This window comes from Bufo bufo, chromosome 6 (genome assembly GCF_905171765.1).
Source record: "Bufo bufo chromosome 6, aBufBuf1.1, whole genome shotgun sequence".
NCBI classification, from domain to species: Eukaryota; Metazoa; Chordata; class Amphibia; order Anura; family Bufonidae; genus Bufo; species Bufo bufo.
In genome coordinates this window covers 386,704,208-386,720,550 of record NC_053394.1, presented here as the reverse complement: position 1 = coordinate 386,720,550, position 16,343 = coordinate 386,704,208, and the positions used below count along the sequence as shown (strand labels likewise).

The 16,343-nt window shown below is 43.4% G+C and overlaps 2 protein-coding genes across 2 annotated transcripts in view; one reads left to right on the top strand and one right to left on the bottom strand.

The window, feature by feature from the left end:
- LOC121003515 overlaps nucleotides 1-16,343 on the top strand; it is a gene marked incomplete at its 5' end in the record, with an annotated part of 1,598,977 nt that overhangs the window by 373,290 nt on the left and 1,209,344 nt on the right.
- LOC121004233 (gastrula zinc finger protein XlCGF17.1-like) overlaps nucleotides 1,301-16,343 on the bottom strand; it is a 90,179-nt gene continuing 75,136 nt past the window's right edge. The window contains exon 2 of the mRNA XM_040436396.1: nucleotides 1,301-2,023. Within this exon, the coding sequence (XP_040292330.1) occupies nucleotides 1,301-2,023 (723 nt within the window). The remainder of the gene's footprint in view (nucleotides 2,024-16,343) is intronic.

Sequence of the window (16,343 nt, the reverse complement as noted above, 5' to 3'; positions counted from 1 at the left end):
AAATACTAGGTAACACTGACATGGAAAAGGACCTAGGAATTTTAGTGAACAGCAAACTAAGCTGTAGAAACCAGTGTCAGGCAGCTGCTGCCAAGGGCAATTAGATAATGGGTTGCATTAAAAGGGGCATAGATGCCCATGATTGGAACATAGTTTACAAGTCACTAATCAGACCACACATGGAGTACTGTGTACAGTTCAGGGTTCCTGTGAACAAGGCAGACATAGCAGAGCTGAAGAGGGTTCAGAGGAGGGCAACTAAAGTAATAACTGGAATGGGTGGACTACAGTACCCTGAAAGGTTATCACAATTATGGTTATTCACTTTGGAAAAAAAGATGACTGAGGGCAGATCTAATAACTATGTATAAATATATCAGGGGTCAGTACAAAGATCACTCCCATCATTTATTTATCCCCAGGACTGTGACTAGGAGACATCCACTGCGTCTGGAGGAAAGAAGGTTTGTACACAAACATAGAAGAGGATTCTTTACGGTAAGAGCAGTGAGACTATGGAACTCTCTGCCTGAGGAGGTGTTGGTGGCGAGTTCACTAAAAGAGTTCAAGAGGGGCCTGGATGTATTTCTGGAGGGTAATAATATTACAGGCTATAGCTACTAGAGAGGGGTCGTTGATACAGGGAGTTATTCTGATTGCCTGATTGGAGTCGGGAACAAATTTTTCCCCCCTAAAGGGGGGTAAATTGGCTTCTACCTCACATGTTTTTTTTTTTTGCCTTCCTCTGGATCAACTTGCAGGATAACAGGCCGAACTGGATGGACAGATGTCTTTTTTCAGCCTTATAAACTGTTACATCCTATCAGTCATTCCACTTGACTGCAAATAACTGTCCATTTACAAGTGTGAATGACGCCCCTTTTTCCACATGTCTGGACACCAGCTCTTGTGGGAATCCAGCTCTATTTTTTGGACTTTCACATATAGGCTCCTATATTTAAAATTTTACAAGAATGGAGGGTCCCCATACCGATCACAGGCAGGGTGGTACCTTTGGGAGACAATCTTTTTTTTCTCTCACCAAACATTTGTGTTTAGAGGAGATATATATAAAAACAAACTTAGTTTCACTTTTAAATGGATCTGTCCTTTGATTACCAATATTCATTAAATACAGGAGACTATGTTTGTTTGGTCACAGCGGTCCCAATCATCGCTCCAAGCCCTCAGCTACCTCTGGTAACTGAAAGCAAGGTGCTGTTTTATCTCCCTATAAAACTGAGTATCTGAAAGAATAAAACCAGTTAGTGACCACCATAAAAATACATAAGGGAGGTCACTAATGGGCTAAGATGGCTTCTCTTATATGTGTCTTTTTATGTTTAACAAGGTTTGATTTACGGTTAAAACATTTCCCACATTCTGAACATGAAAATGGCTTCTCTCCTGTGTGAATTACCTCATGTAAAAATAAATCTGATTTACGGTTAAAACATTTCCCACATTCTGAACATGAAAATGGCTTCTCTCCTGTGTGAATTCTCTCATGCATAACAAGAGCTGATTTCTGGTTAAAACATTTCCCACATTCTGAACATGAAAATGGCTTCTCTCCTGTGTGAATTCTCTGATGTATAACAAGATCAAATTTACGATTACAACATTTCCCACATTCTGAACATGAAAATGGCTTCTCCCCTGTGTGAATTTTCTGATGATTATCAAGAGCTGATTTCTGTGTAAAACATTTCCCACATTCTGAACATGAAAATGGCTTCTCCCCTGTGTGAATTTTCTGATGTGCATCAAGAGCTGATTTCTGTGTAAAACATTTCCCACATTCTGAACATGAAAATGGCTTCTCCCCTGTGTGGATTTTCTGATGTGCATCAAGAGCTGATTTCTGTGTAAAACATTTCCCGCATTCTGAACATGAAAATAAATTCTCTCCTGTGTGAATTCTCTGATGTAGAAGAAGAGATGAATTACGGTTAAAACATTTCCCACATTCTGAACATGAATATGGCTTCTCCCCTGTGTGAATTCTGTTATGTGTAACCATCTGAGATTTAAATCTAAAACATTTTCCACATTCTGAACATGAAAATGGATTCTCTTTTACGTAAGCTGTTAGATGTTTAGCACCTCCTCTGTGACTTTTATTCTGTCTTACAGTATGTGATGAATCAGAAGATCGGACCTGTTTAAAAGAATCAAGTGATGCATTGTTGCTGTGATTGGATGAGGGTTGTATATTGGCATGCTCTTCAAATGTATCTCGTGTGATACCACAATCATCTACTTCAAAATCTGAAGATACCAGATGTTTCTCTAAGTTCCTGGTACAGTCATCTGCGAAGAATAAAAACAGTTTATGATTGATAAAAAACATTAAAAATGCATTGAAGTTTTAGAACTTTTCCAATAAAAAAAAAATCCACAGAAATTACAAGGCATGGCACAAAAGGGGGTGGGGGGGGGCTGACTGATTCACGCGCATAACAAAACACAAGGTGCATATTAAAATATATAACACTATATAATGACTATATAAACTGACTATGGTCTCTGCTGCACTGGTCTCTGCTGCACTGTACCATATTTTTCGCCCTATAAGATGCACCTAGTTTTAGAGGAGAACAATAAGAAAAAAAAAATGTCATTACACCTCAGGTCAGACCAGCAATCAGACCCCCAATGTTAATCAGACCTCAGATCAGACCCCAAATGGCTCAGATCAACCCCCAAACCTTTAGCCATCTATCAGCCCCCAATGTTAGCCATACCCCCCCAATGTCAGCCATAACCCCCCCAATTTAGATGTGGGGAACCAGCACTCACTCAAATGCACGCTGCACGGGAGAGGACGTCAATCCACAGTAATATGAACAAAGGATCCCAGCAGTCGCGTCTTTGTGAATCAAATGTCTTTTATTCCATAGACCAGGACCAGGTTTCGGCAATGTGCCTTCATCACCTGTTGATGAAGGCACATTGCCGAAACCTGGTCCTGGTCTATGGAATAAAAGACATTTGATTCACAAAGACGCGACTGCTGGGATCCTTTGTTCATAACCCCCCCAATGTCAGCCATACCCCCCCCCAATGTCAGCCATAACCCCCCCATGTCAGCCATAACCCCCCAATGTCAGCCATAACCCCCCCAATGTCAGCCATAACCCCCCCAATGTCAGCCATAACCCCCCAATGTCAGCCATAACCTCCCCCCAATGTCACCATAACCCCCCAATGTTCAGCCATTACCCCCCCAATGACAGCCACAAAACCCCCCCAATGTCAGCCATAAGCCCCCCTCTGGTCAGCCATAAGCCCCCCTCTGGTCAGCCATAAGCCCCCCTCTGGTCAGCCATAAGCCCCCCTCTGGTACAGCCATAAGCCCCCCTCTGGTCAGGCCATAAGCCCCCCTCTGGTCAGCCATAAGCCCCCCTCTGGTCAGCCATAAGCCCCCCTCTGGTCAGCATAAGCCCCCCTCTGGTCAGCCATAAGCCCCCCTCTGGTCAGCCAGAAGCCCCCCTCTGGTCAGCCATAAGCCCCCCTCTGGTCAGCCATAAGCCCCCCTCTGGTCAGCCATAAGCCCCCCTCTGGTCAGCCATAAGCCCCCCTCTGTCAGCCATAAGCCCCCCACTGGTCAGCCATAAGCCCCCAGTGCAAATAAAATAAAATAAAATAAAATAAACACTTACCTCTCCTGCTCCTGGTCACCATCGCGATCCTCCTCATTCTGCTGTCGGCTGGCTGTGTATAGCGGCGCACAGCGTGAGGTCACAGTCAAGAGACCTCACGCTGTGCGCAGACCTGCACAGCCGATAGCCGAGGCGAGGACCAGGAAGCGGTGAGTACAGATCCTTCACCGCTCCCTGGCCCTTCTGTACTAATGAAGCGCTTCCATAATGGAAGCGCTTCATTAGTACAGAGTTAAAGACTGCCCTGATCGCCGCGGCCCGGCTAACAATCCTCCGCGGCCCGGCGGTTGGGGACCGCTGATTTAGATGATTTTTATTTGCTTTTTTTATTTAATTACCAATCCCTGCAGTAAACATAATGTCCCCCACAGTGGCCCCAGTTAGTAATAATGTTCCCCAGGGTGGCCCCCATCAGTAATAATTAATAATGTTAATAATGTGCAGGGTTTTGTTTTTAGGTGGGGGGGGGGGAATTACTCCTCTCATCCACTTGCATGTGTAGAGAAAAGTGGCTCTTTTTTTTTTTTTTTAGAATGTTTTTATTTTCATTTTCAGCATATAAAAATTTGAGAAAACAGGAAAACAAACAGGAAAACAGAAAACATAGGCAATGATAGCTCAGTAATATACACAGGCATTTGTTGCATAATTATCATTAATCATCGGGAATCTATCCTTATCCTGTTTCTTTTCTCATATCATACATATATAAAGGCAAATTATAAATTATAAAAATTGCTAATTGGGCACTTCCTACCCTTTATTTTTATAATCCCAGTTTCCAGGACACTAATAATATTATATTGGAGACCTTCAAACTCACCCGCCAGAAAATGACGCAGTCTGTCGTCCTCTGTCATTAACCACTGAAGCTGGGATGCATAATAATAGCCTCTAAGGCAGGGAACGGACAAACCACCATCTTCTTCATCTAACCATAAGTATTTTTGTTTCAAGCTAACCCTTTTTCTCCCCCATATGAGATAATTTATCAATCCTTCCAATACATTAAAAAAGTGATCCCCTATCCACACGGGGCAGAAAATTCGCTCTTCATTTGGTGCTAAAGGACCTACACTCTCAGTGGGACGAATTCACCATGCGCTCCTAAGCAATGATGCTGGGAGAGCATTGTGAAGTCATCACGTTGGTAGCACAGGTCCTTCAGCACCAAGAGAGACTGCCTTGTGTGTGCAAGCGGATAAGGCAATTTATTTATATTTTAACCCATAAATGGCCATTTTCCACTAGTGTACCCATTTTAAACGGCCATTACATGGATGGACTGCTGTCTAAATGATCATTAAAAATAGTCCCATTTTTCACAACCACTATTCACTCCCCTTAGAAAAAAAAATGGCCATGTGAATAGCGCCATTGAGTTCAATTTATAAAAAAAACTGCTGTGTGCCATTTTTAACTGTTGTGTGAATGTAGCCTTATCCTGCAGCCTTTCCCGATTACACAAACTACATATAGCGCCAAAGATTAATCAAGTGACCCGAACATCATCACTGCAGCTAGGACACTGTGCACACCGAGGTCTCTCCAATTCTCAGTCCTGTCACTGTCAAGTAAACAAACTGCATGGCCCACACCATAACATAGAAACATAGAATGTATCGGCAGATAAGAACCATTTGGCCCATCTAGTCTGCCCAATATACTGAATACTATGAATAGCCCCTGGCCCTATCTTATATGAAGGAGGGCCTTATGCCTATCCCATGCATGCTTAAACTCCTTCACTGTATTTGCAGCTACCACTTCTCCAGAAAGGCGATTCCATGCATCCACTACTCTCTCAGTAAAGTAATACTTCCTGATATTACTTTTAAACCTTTGCCCCTCTAATTTAAAACTATGTCCTCTTGTAGCAGTTTTTCTTCTTTTAAATATTCTCTCCTCTTTTACCTTGTTGATTCCCTTTATGTATTTAAAAGTTTCTATCATATCCCCTCTGTCTCGTCTTTCTTCCAAGCTATACATGTTAAGGTCCTTTATTCTTTCCTGGTAAGTTTTATCCTGCAATCCATGTACTAGTTTAGTAGCTCTTCTCTGAACTCTCTCCACGGTATCAATATCCTTCTGGAGATATGGTCTCCAGTACTGCGCACAATACTCCAAATGACGTCTCACTAGTGCTCTTTAGAGCGGCATGAGCAGCTCCCTCTTTCTACTGGTAATGCCTCTCCCTATACACCCAAGCATTCTGCTAGCATTTCCTGCTGCTCTATGACATTGTCTGCCTACCTTTAAGTCTTCTGAAATAATGACCCCTAAATCCCTTTCCTCAGATACTGAGGGTTAGGACTGTATCACTGATTTTATATTCTGCTCTTGGGTTTTTACGCCCCAGGTGCATTATCTTGCATCAACATTAAAATTTAGTTGCCAGATTTTTGACCATTCCTCTAGTTTTCCTAAATCCTTTTCCATTCGGTGTATCCCTCCAGGAACATCAACCCTGTTACAAATCTTTGTGTCATCAGCAAAAAGACACACCTTACCATCGAGGCCTTCTGCAATTTCGCTGATAAAGATATTAAACAATATGGGTCCCAGAACAGATCCCTGAGGTACCCCACGGGTAACAAGACCATGGTCTGAATATATTCCATTGACTACAACTCTCTGTTGTCTGTCCCTCAGCCACTGCCTAATCCATTCAACAATATGGGAGTCCAAGCCCAAAGACTGCAATTTATTGATAAGCCTTCTATGTGGGACAGTATCAAAAGCCTTACTAAAGTCTAGATAAGTGATGTCTACTGCACCTCCGCCATCTATTATTTTAGTCACCCAATCAAAAAAATCAATAAGATTAGTTTGACATGATCTCCCTGAAGTAAACCCATGCTGTTTTTCATCTTTCAATCCATGGGATTTTAGATGTTCCACAATCCTCTCCTTAAGTATGGTTTCCATTAATTTCCCCACTATTAATGTCAGGCTTACTGGCCTATAGTTGCCAGATTCCTCCCTACTACCTTTCTTGTGAATTGGCACAACATTTGCTAATTTCCAATCTTTTGGGACGACTCCTGTTACCAGTGATTGGTTAAATAAATCTGTTAAAGGGAACCTGTCACCGGGATTTTGGGTATAGAGCTGAGGACATGGGTTGCTAGATGGCCACTAGCACATCCACAAAACCCAGTCCCCATAGCTCTGTGTGCTTTTATTGTGTAAAAAAAACGATTTGATACATATGCAAATTAACCTGAGATGAGTCCTGTACGTGAGATGAGTCAGGGACAGGACTCATCTCAGGTTAATTTGCATATGTATCAAATCGTTTTTTTTTTACACATTAAAAGCACATAGAGCTATGGGGACTGGGTACTGTGGATGTGCTAGCGACCATCTAGCAACCCATGTCCTCAGCTCTATACACAAAATCCCGGTGACAGGTTCCCTTTAATGGTTTTGCCAGTTCACCGCTAAGCTCTTTTAATAGCTTTGGGTGTATCCCATCAGGCCCCTGTGACTTATTTGTATTAATTTTAGACAGCTGATTTAGAACCTCTTCCTCTGTAAAGACACATGCATCAAAAGATTCATTAGTCTTCCTTCCTAACTGAGGTCCTTTTCCTTCATTTTCCTTTGTAAAAACTGAACAGAGGTATTCATTGAGGCAGTCAGCTAGTGCTTTATCTTCTTCCATATACTTTCCTTCTTTTGTTTTAAATTTGGTAATTCCTCGTTTTAGTTTACTTTTTTTATTTATGTATCCTTTTTTCGTGCATTTACATTAAAGGGGTTGTCTCATCTGAGACAATGGGGTCAGTTCGCTAGGATATGCCACTATTTTCTGGTAGGTGCGGGTCCCTGCACCTATTTCCTAAACGGAGCCCCGAAAGTGGTGGAGGATGCACTGTGCATGCGCAGCACTGGCTCGGCTATTTCACTCAGGCCCATAGAAGTGAATGGAAACAGTGGCTGGTCATGCGTGGTGCGCTCCCATTCACTTCTATGGGGAGAGCGCTTGGAGGTGGCCGGAGCAGAGTCCTCCAGCCACCACTTTGGCCCGCTTTGTTCTCGATAAAGGTGCGGGTCCTAGCGGTTGGACCCGCACCTATCAGACAATGGGGGCATATCCTAGTGATATGCCCCCATTGTCTCAGATGAGACAACTCCTTTAACCCCTTAGTGACCAGCCTGTTTTGGGCCTTACTGACCAAGCGTTTTTCTTCCTTTTTTCATCGTAGCGTTCAAAGAGCTGTAACTTTTTATTTTTCTGTCTATATAGCTTTCTGAGGATTTGTTTTTGCAGAACAAGTTGTAGTTTTTAATGGCGCCATTTTTGGGGAACACAACTTTCTGATCAAGTTTTATTACTCTTTCTGGGAGGGAGATGGGAAAAACAGCAATACTGCGTTTTTACATTATAAATTTTATGGCGTTCATTTTTCGGTATAAATAACATTATCTTTATTCTCTGGGTCACTATGATTACATTGATACCAAATACATATAGTTTTTGCTACATGGCCACTTCCCAAGATCCATCGCTTGTTATTATGTCTTTAACAGACAGCTTTTTGATTGATTTTAAAATGAAATGCATTATCCCTATAGTGCATTGCATTTTAAAGCGGACCTTTCCTCGGTCCAAACATTGTAAGATAACTATCAGGCTATGTAGAGCGGTGCCCCAGGATCTCACTGCACTTACTATTATTCCGGGGCACCGCTCCGTTCTCTCCGCTATGTCCCCCGGTATTTTCGCTGACTTGGTAACACTGGGAGGAGCCTGCCCTTTTTCTCCTGGACGCCTCCTTCTCTCAGGCTGTGAGCTCTGCGCTGCGATTGGACAGCGCTACAGCCTGGGAGAAGGAGACGTCCAGGAGAAAAAGGGCAGGCTCCTCCCTGTGTTACCAAGTCAGCGAAAATACTGGGGGACATAGCGGGAGAAAGGAGCGGCACCCAGGGATAATAGTAAGTGCAGTGAGATCCCTGGGTGCCACTCTACATAGCCTGACAGTTATCTTACAATGTTTGGACCGATGAAAGGTCCTCTTTAAGGTCAGTGCTATTCTGACATTGACCAGCAGGCTGCGCCAGAGAGGCGCAGCCTGCTGGAAATTACTCAAGGCTGGTATGGGGCCAACACGAGACCCCAGCTAGCCTTCACACACATCGGCACTCCAAGATCGCATTTACGGGGTGCCGATGGGAGACAGAGGGAGTCCGCTCCCTCTGTCAGCACTTTACATGCAGCAGGCGCCACTGCCCGCTGCATGTAAAAAGTGTTAAAACCCCTTAAGGACACAGCCTTATTACACCTTAGGACCAGGCCATTTTTTGCAAATCTGACCAGTGTCACTTTAAGTGCTGATAACTTTAAAACGCTTTGACTTATCCAGGCCGTTCTGAGATTGTTTTTTCGTCACATATTGTACTTCATGACACTGGTAAAATGAAGTAAAAAAAATAAATAAATACCAAATTTAACAAACATTTTGAAAAATTAGCAAATTTCAAAGTTTCAGTTTCTCTACTTCTGTAATACATAGTAATACCCCTAAAAATTGTGATGACTTTACATTCCCCATATGTCTACTTCATGTTTGAATTATTTTGGGAATGATCTTTTATTTTTTGGGGATGTTACAAGGCTTAGAAGTTTAGAAGCAAATCTTGAAATTTACAAAAACCCAATTTTTAGGGACCACTACAACTCTGAAGTCACTTTGCGAGGCTTACATAATAGAAACCACCCACAAATGACCCCATTCTATAAACTACACCCCTCAGGGTATTCAAAACTGATTTTACAAACTTTGTTAACCCTTTAGGTGTTGCACAAGAGTTATTGGCAAATGGGGATGTAATTTGAGAATTTTTTGGCCTAATTTTCCATTTTAGCCCATTTTTTCCACTAACAAAGCAAGGGTTAACAGCTAAACAAAAGACTGTATCTTTATTGCCTTGACTCTGCCGTTTACAGAAACACCCCATATGTGGCCGTAAACTACTGTACGGCCACACAGCGGGGCGTAGAGTGAAAGGTGCGCCATATGGATTTTGGAAGGCAGGTTTTTTGACACCATGTCCCATTTGAAGCCCCCTGATGCAACCCTAGAGTAGAAACTCCATAAAAGTGACCCCATCTAAAAAACTACACCCCTCAAGGTATTCAAAACTGATTTTACAAACTTTGTTAACCCTTTAGGTGTTGCACAAGATTTAATGGAAAATAGAGATACAATTTCAAAATTTCACTTTTTTGGCAGATTTTCTATTTTAATATTTTCTTTCCAGTTACAAAGCAAGGGTTAACAGCCAAACAAAACTCATTATTTATGGCCCTGATTCTGTAGTTTACAGAAACACCCCATATGTGGTCGTAAACTGCTGTACGGGCACACGGCAGGGCGCAGAAGGAAAGGAATGCCATACGATTTTTGGAAGGCAGATTTTGCTGAACTGTTTTTTTTTGACACCATGTCCCATTTGAAGCCCCCCTGATGCACCCCTAGAGTAGAAACTCCAAAAAAGTGACCCCATTTTAGAAACTACGGGATAGGGTGGCAGTTTGGTTGGTACTAGTTTAGGGTACATATGATTTTTGGTTGCTCTATATTACACTTTTTGTGCGGCAAGGTAACAAGAAATAGCTTTTTTTGGCACTTTTTTTTTTTGTTATTTACAACATTCACCTGACAGGTTAGATCATGTGGTAATTTTATAAAGCAGGTTGTCACGGACGCGGCGATACCTAATATGTATACAATTTTTTTTATTTATGTAAGTTTTACACAATGAATTAATTTTTAAAACAAAAAAAAGTTTTAGTGTCTCCATAATCTAAGAGCCATAGTTTTTTCAGTTTTTGGGCGATTATCTTAAGTAGGGTCTCATTTTTTGCGGGATGAGATGACGGTTTGATTGGCACTATTTTGGGGTGCATATGACTTTTTGATCGCTTGCTATTACACTTTTTGTGACGTAAGATGACAAAAAATTGCTTTTTTTACACCGTTTTTATTTATATTTTTTGACGGTGGTCATCTGAGGGGTTAGGTCATGTGATATTTTTATAGAGCCGGTCGATACGGACGCGGCGATACCTAATATGTATACTTTTTTTTTATTTATGTAAGTTTTACACAATGGATTTCATTTTTGAAACAAAAAAAAATCATGTTTTAGTATTTCCATAGCCTAAGAGCCATAGTTTTTTCAGTTTTGGGGCGATTATCTTGGGTAGGGTATGATTTTTGCGGGATGAGATGACGGTTTGATTGTTACAATTTTGGCGTACATGCAACTTTTTTGATCACTTTTATTACCTTTTTTGGGAAGTAAGGTGGCAAAATTTCAATTTCATCATAGTTTTTTATTTTTTATTTTTATGGCGTTCACCGTTCGGGTAAAGTAACATGACCGTTTTATAGATCAGGTCGTTACGGACGCGGCGATACCAAACATGTGTAGGGAATTTTATTTTTTTCATTTTTAATCAGTGATAAATGTGTTTTTTGATTTTTACTTTATTTTCCCTTTTTTTCACATTTTTTTTGACCCAGACCCACTTGGTTCTTGAAGATCCAGTGGGTCTGATGTCTGTATAATACAGTACAGTACAATATATATTGTACTGTATTTTACACTTTGTCTGAACAGATCTATGCCTTTTAGCACAGATCTGTTCAGCACCATGGACAGCAGGATGCCTGAGACGGCGTCCTGTTGCCATAGGAACCTTCCCCATCTGCTCAGTAGTGGTCAGAACTGCGCAGACGGGGAAGGGTAAGGACGGGGCTGTCGGGCGGCTGTCTGGGGGCTCTCTCCCTCTCCCATCGGGGGGCTGCAAAGGCACTGCAGCCCCCCGATGGGAGAGGGAGGGAGCTCCCTCTTACTGTTAACTTTTTCCATACAGCGGTCCGTACGGACCGCGGTATGGAAAGGGTTAAACGGCTGACATCGCATCGCAGATGTCAGCCATTTATACTAGGGTGTCAGCAATGTGCTGGCACCCTGGTATACCCACTAGAAGCCAACGATTATTCAAGGGGAGGCGGGCGGGGGATCGTGATCCCGCCTGCCGCACCGCCCGCAACCCTCCCCCTGCACCTCCCACCGGGCTAAAATCACTCAGGGGTGCAGGGGAAGGGGGTACAGATATATTTTAGGAATACTAAAGTTTCTGATCAGAAACTGCAGAAATCGCAGCAAACCGCACGTCTGAATTGACCTGCGGTTTGCCGCGATCGCCGACATGGGGGGGTCACGGGACCCCCCCGCGCATTTAGCCTAGGTGCCTGCTCAATGATTTGAGCAGGCACCGGGTTCCGATCACTGCCAGCCGCACGGCAGTGATCGAAAATACACAGGGCGTACATGTACGCCCTGTGTCCTTAAGGGGTTAAACAGCCCCTTCAGCACTCTTGCCAGTCTGGGCTGTTAGAGCAGGGCAGCGGCTCTGAGAGCCGGGTCACCGCTCTCCGTTGCACGGGTTCCCCCTTAAAAAAGCGGCGGCCCATCCTAAGGCCCCTTAGTGACCACCGTAAAAAGGCGTATGGGTGGTCACTAAGGGGTTAATAACCCCATTGATAGCATGTGAAGGCGAGTAGGTGAATTTAATTATGCACATGTAGGAAATACAGATTAATACAGATTTTTAAGAATTTTTAGGAAAATAATGTAAGCCATATATTGTATTGGTATCCTGTTCTCAGCAACTTCCTGGTAATTAGTGCCTATACTTGTCCTCTCAAACCCAGTGTGAGCGAGTACTGTCTATCTGGACAACGGACTATTAGCATCAAAGGTTCTGTAGTTGTCAATTATCTAAAGAATTGCTGACTGTTGAGGGAAGTGTTAAATATATATGCATATATGCCCTTACATATATGCATATATATATTGGCCCTTTTGCATGGGCCAGTCCAGGTGGTATGGGTGTATACATAGAGATGTATGTATGCCCCCTTGTCAGCATACATCTCTATGTATAATATATATATATATATATATATATATATGCGGGTGGGCTTATTGCTGCCCATTTATGCCCCAGAATTATATTGTGTATATATACATGCATGTAGATGTGCCCCAAACATCTATATGTATGTATATACCTAAATAGGGCCAAATACTGCCCCAGGTTGGTGTATGTGTATATACATGTATATAGATGTGCCCCAAGTATCTATATAGATATGTATACTTAGATATCGCTGGCCGGAGAATGGTGCCCCCCCAGCTGAGGAGAGGCCGACAATTATGTCCAGTTTCGGCCACTTCAAAGGACAGATGATCAATAAAGATCCTCTGCCCTTTGTAAGTAAATGCTTGGGTACGAGCTGCAGGTTAAGTTTTTTGTAACTGGAAGTAGGGTTCCTACCCCGTTTAGTATGCAAAATAAACTCCAGTACATCAAAAGAGGTTCTTGCTTGGTGCTTTTTATTCAATATGCGGCTAGAGTGTGACGTTTCGGCTTTTCACTGCCTTTTTTAAACTAAAGCGCAAACCGAATATTGTGTACAATTAGTGACAAAGGTAAGTGTATACATCAACAATACGGTCTCATATAGTGCAGATCCATTAGTTACACAGATTGATATGTTATAACGGTTGACACATCTACCAGTAGAGTGATCTGCGGAAACGCTTAACATTGCATTCGCATAGCATATTCTCTCCTGATATCGTGCCATAGATGCAGTCAATAAGTTGTATATAATATATACTCCATAAGTTCCATGAGAGCAGAGCTCCAAGTCAAAACAGTTGGTTGCCCGAGTTCTGGATCCAGAGGATGGCAGGAGCAGATGTGTGCAACAGCACTGAAGGAAGACGCCATGCCACGCTCGTTTGGTCGGCGTCTATTTAAGGTAGTTCGCGCTTGTATCCCTAGCTGCTGCACATGCGCCAGGTCCCTGTGCATTCCACGCCTCGTTTCGCTGGGTAGACGTCTGCATTAGCGCTTATGCAGACGTCTACCCAGCGAAACGAGGGTGGCATGGCGTCTTCCTTCAGTGCTGTTGCACACATCTGCTCCTGCCATCCTCTTCTCTCCACCACAGAGCGGCACCAGGTATTGTCACATTCCACCCATTATAGAGCACATGTCCCAGGATGTATGTAGGTTATTTGTATCACTATTTCCCTAATCAATAATGTACAGAACCTTTTCAGATAGCTTTCCTGAACTCTGGAGCCAGAACTCGGGCAACCAACTGTTTTGACTTGGAGCTCTGCTCTCATGGAACTTATGGAGTATATATTATATACAACTTATTGACTGCATCTATGGCACGATATCAAGAGAGAATATGCTATGCGAATGCAATGTTAAGCGTTTCCGCAGATCACTCTACTGGTAGATGTGTCAACCGTTATAACATATCAATCTGTGTAACTAATGGAACTGCAATTTATGAGACCATATTGTTGATGTATACACTTACCTTTGTCACTAATTGTACACAATTTTCTGTTTGCGCCTTAGTTTGAAAAAGGCCGTGAAAATCCGAAACGTCACACTCTAGCCGCATATTGAATAAAAAGCACCAAGCAAGAACCTCTTTTGATGTACTGAAGTTTATTTTGCATAGATCCTCTGCCCTTTGTCACCATCGCTGCCGGAGATAGTATGCCTAACAGGGACATGAGAACAAAGAGTTCCCATGCCCCTGTGTGCCGCTCACCTCCGGTGCTGTAATTACAGCACCAGAGATGTGCGATATCTCCACAGGCGGGAGGATCAAAGGATCCCCCCACCTGGGAACACGGGCTAGTGCGGTGATGTCATATAACCGCGCCAGCCCCTCGTGGACCTGGCTGCAGGCATGCGTGCGCACGCCTGCAGGGCGGGAAAATGGGAGCGAGCGCCACAGGGTTTAAATACCCCAGCGGCACTGCGCTTGGGAGGTCGGGATCCCTAACTCCCCCTCCATAGAAGAGCGCAGGCAGCCATCCGGGCTGCGCTGCGCTAGAAGACAAGATCCCCACACCCCGCCCCATGAAGGAGAGCACAGCTGGCCCTCAGAGCGGAAAGGAGAGTGCAGGCAGCGATATGCTGCGCTCTGAAGAAGACCAGCCCCCCCACAGAGAGGAGAGAGAGAGCGCAGGCAGCGCTGAGAAGGAACCCACACACAGCCCTGCACATACCTGACTGGAGGAAGAGACTGGCAGCGCTCAGAAGAGAGGTGGAGGGGGGCTGAGTCCAGAGAAGTTGAACCCAGAGCAGCCCAGAGGAGGAGAGCAGAAGGACGGAGCAGACAGAGGGACTGCGAAGTTGAGCAGCTGGCTAAGTATCGCTTTCCCTGCCTATTCCTTAACTTCTGCTGCCCTGTACCCCAGAAGTAACTCCTGCTGTACCTTGCTCTGTTGCCCCAGCTCACAGTCCCCTGTACCCCTGCAGCCCCAGCCTCCCCTATTAACCCCTGCTGCTGCCCAATAACCCCTTCCTGCCATCCACCTACCCCTAACCCCTGCCTGCTGCTGAATTCTGGCAACATCAACCCCTCAGACCCTGTGTGTAGACCCAGCATTAACCCCTGACACCCCTGTGGGGTATTAACGCCTCCATTGCCTGCCATCCAGGAACCCTAGAATTGTTAACCCTTTCCTGGGTTACCCCTGACTAGTCTTCCCTTGACACTAACTTATATCCCTGGCCTGCATGTATTAACCCCTGCAGTGCCACAATTGTGTTTTTAACCCCTTGTTATCCCCTTAGGGACAGTGAGTAGTCAGGCGGGTGGGTTGCCGATATTTGTGTGTATGTAAGTGTATAATTGCAATTGTAGTTAGATCCTGCGGAGGACTTGGGACTGTGTTAGAGTAGTTAGGACCGTATTAGTGTGTTTGTTTAGTTATATTGCGGTGTGGTGCTATAAATATATATATCTATTCCATTGATATAGATATATATAATTGTAAGCAAATATTAGACTGTAACGTGTAGTGTGTTAATAAATACCTTTTATTTAAGCACAGTGTGTAGTCTTTTGTAGTAGTAAGGTGCCGCAGCAATAGCCACAGGTAGTTCAGTGTAGAGTAAGGTAATCAGTAGCGTTTATTTAATTGGGATAAATAGGCGGAGGCATCACTAGACAATTCACACCTATTTATGAATATTAATTATTGAGATTTGCATAAATATCAATAATTAATATCCCCTTTAACACTGACAATTGCCTAGAAGGTGGTACATGGCTAGTGGGGCAGGAAAATCCCGACATTCCAGCTGCTTCTATCAGTCTTCAAGAGTTACCTGAAAATTGCTAGAAAACTATAAAGGAACAACCAAAAAGATGTGTGTCCCTATAAAGACGTGCTCAAATAAAAAGATGTGTGTCCCAACGCGTTTCATCTATTTATATTTAGCCCTAGATTCATCAGGGTACACGGAGCTAGTGTTTCTTCTATCGGGGAAATCGGTTGGTCCCAGACGAAAGCACTCAGATGGAGTGTATGGTCACACTTCCGTGTAGGACGGCACCCTAAGATGAGGGTGTCCATCTAAAGGTAGGAACTCCTGCAGACATCTAGTGTTCCTACTCCATATGGCGTCTCCCAATGGTCTTGGGAGTAACTTTATTATTAGTAGTAATTATTAGTAATTGTTACTGTGTACAAGTCTCTCCGTATGTGATATGTATTTTTGTTCCTTTATACTTTCATATATACTCATCAATAATAATAATAATTGTAATA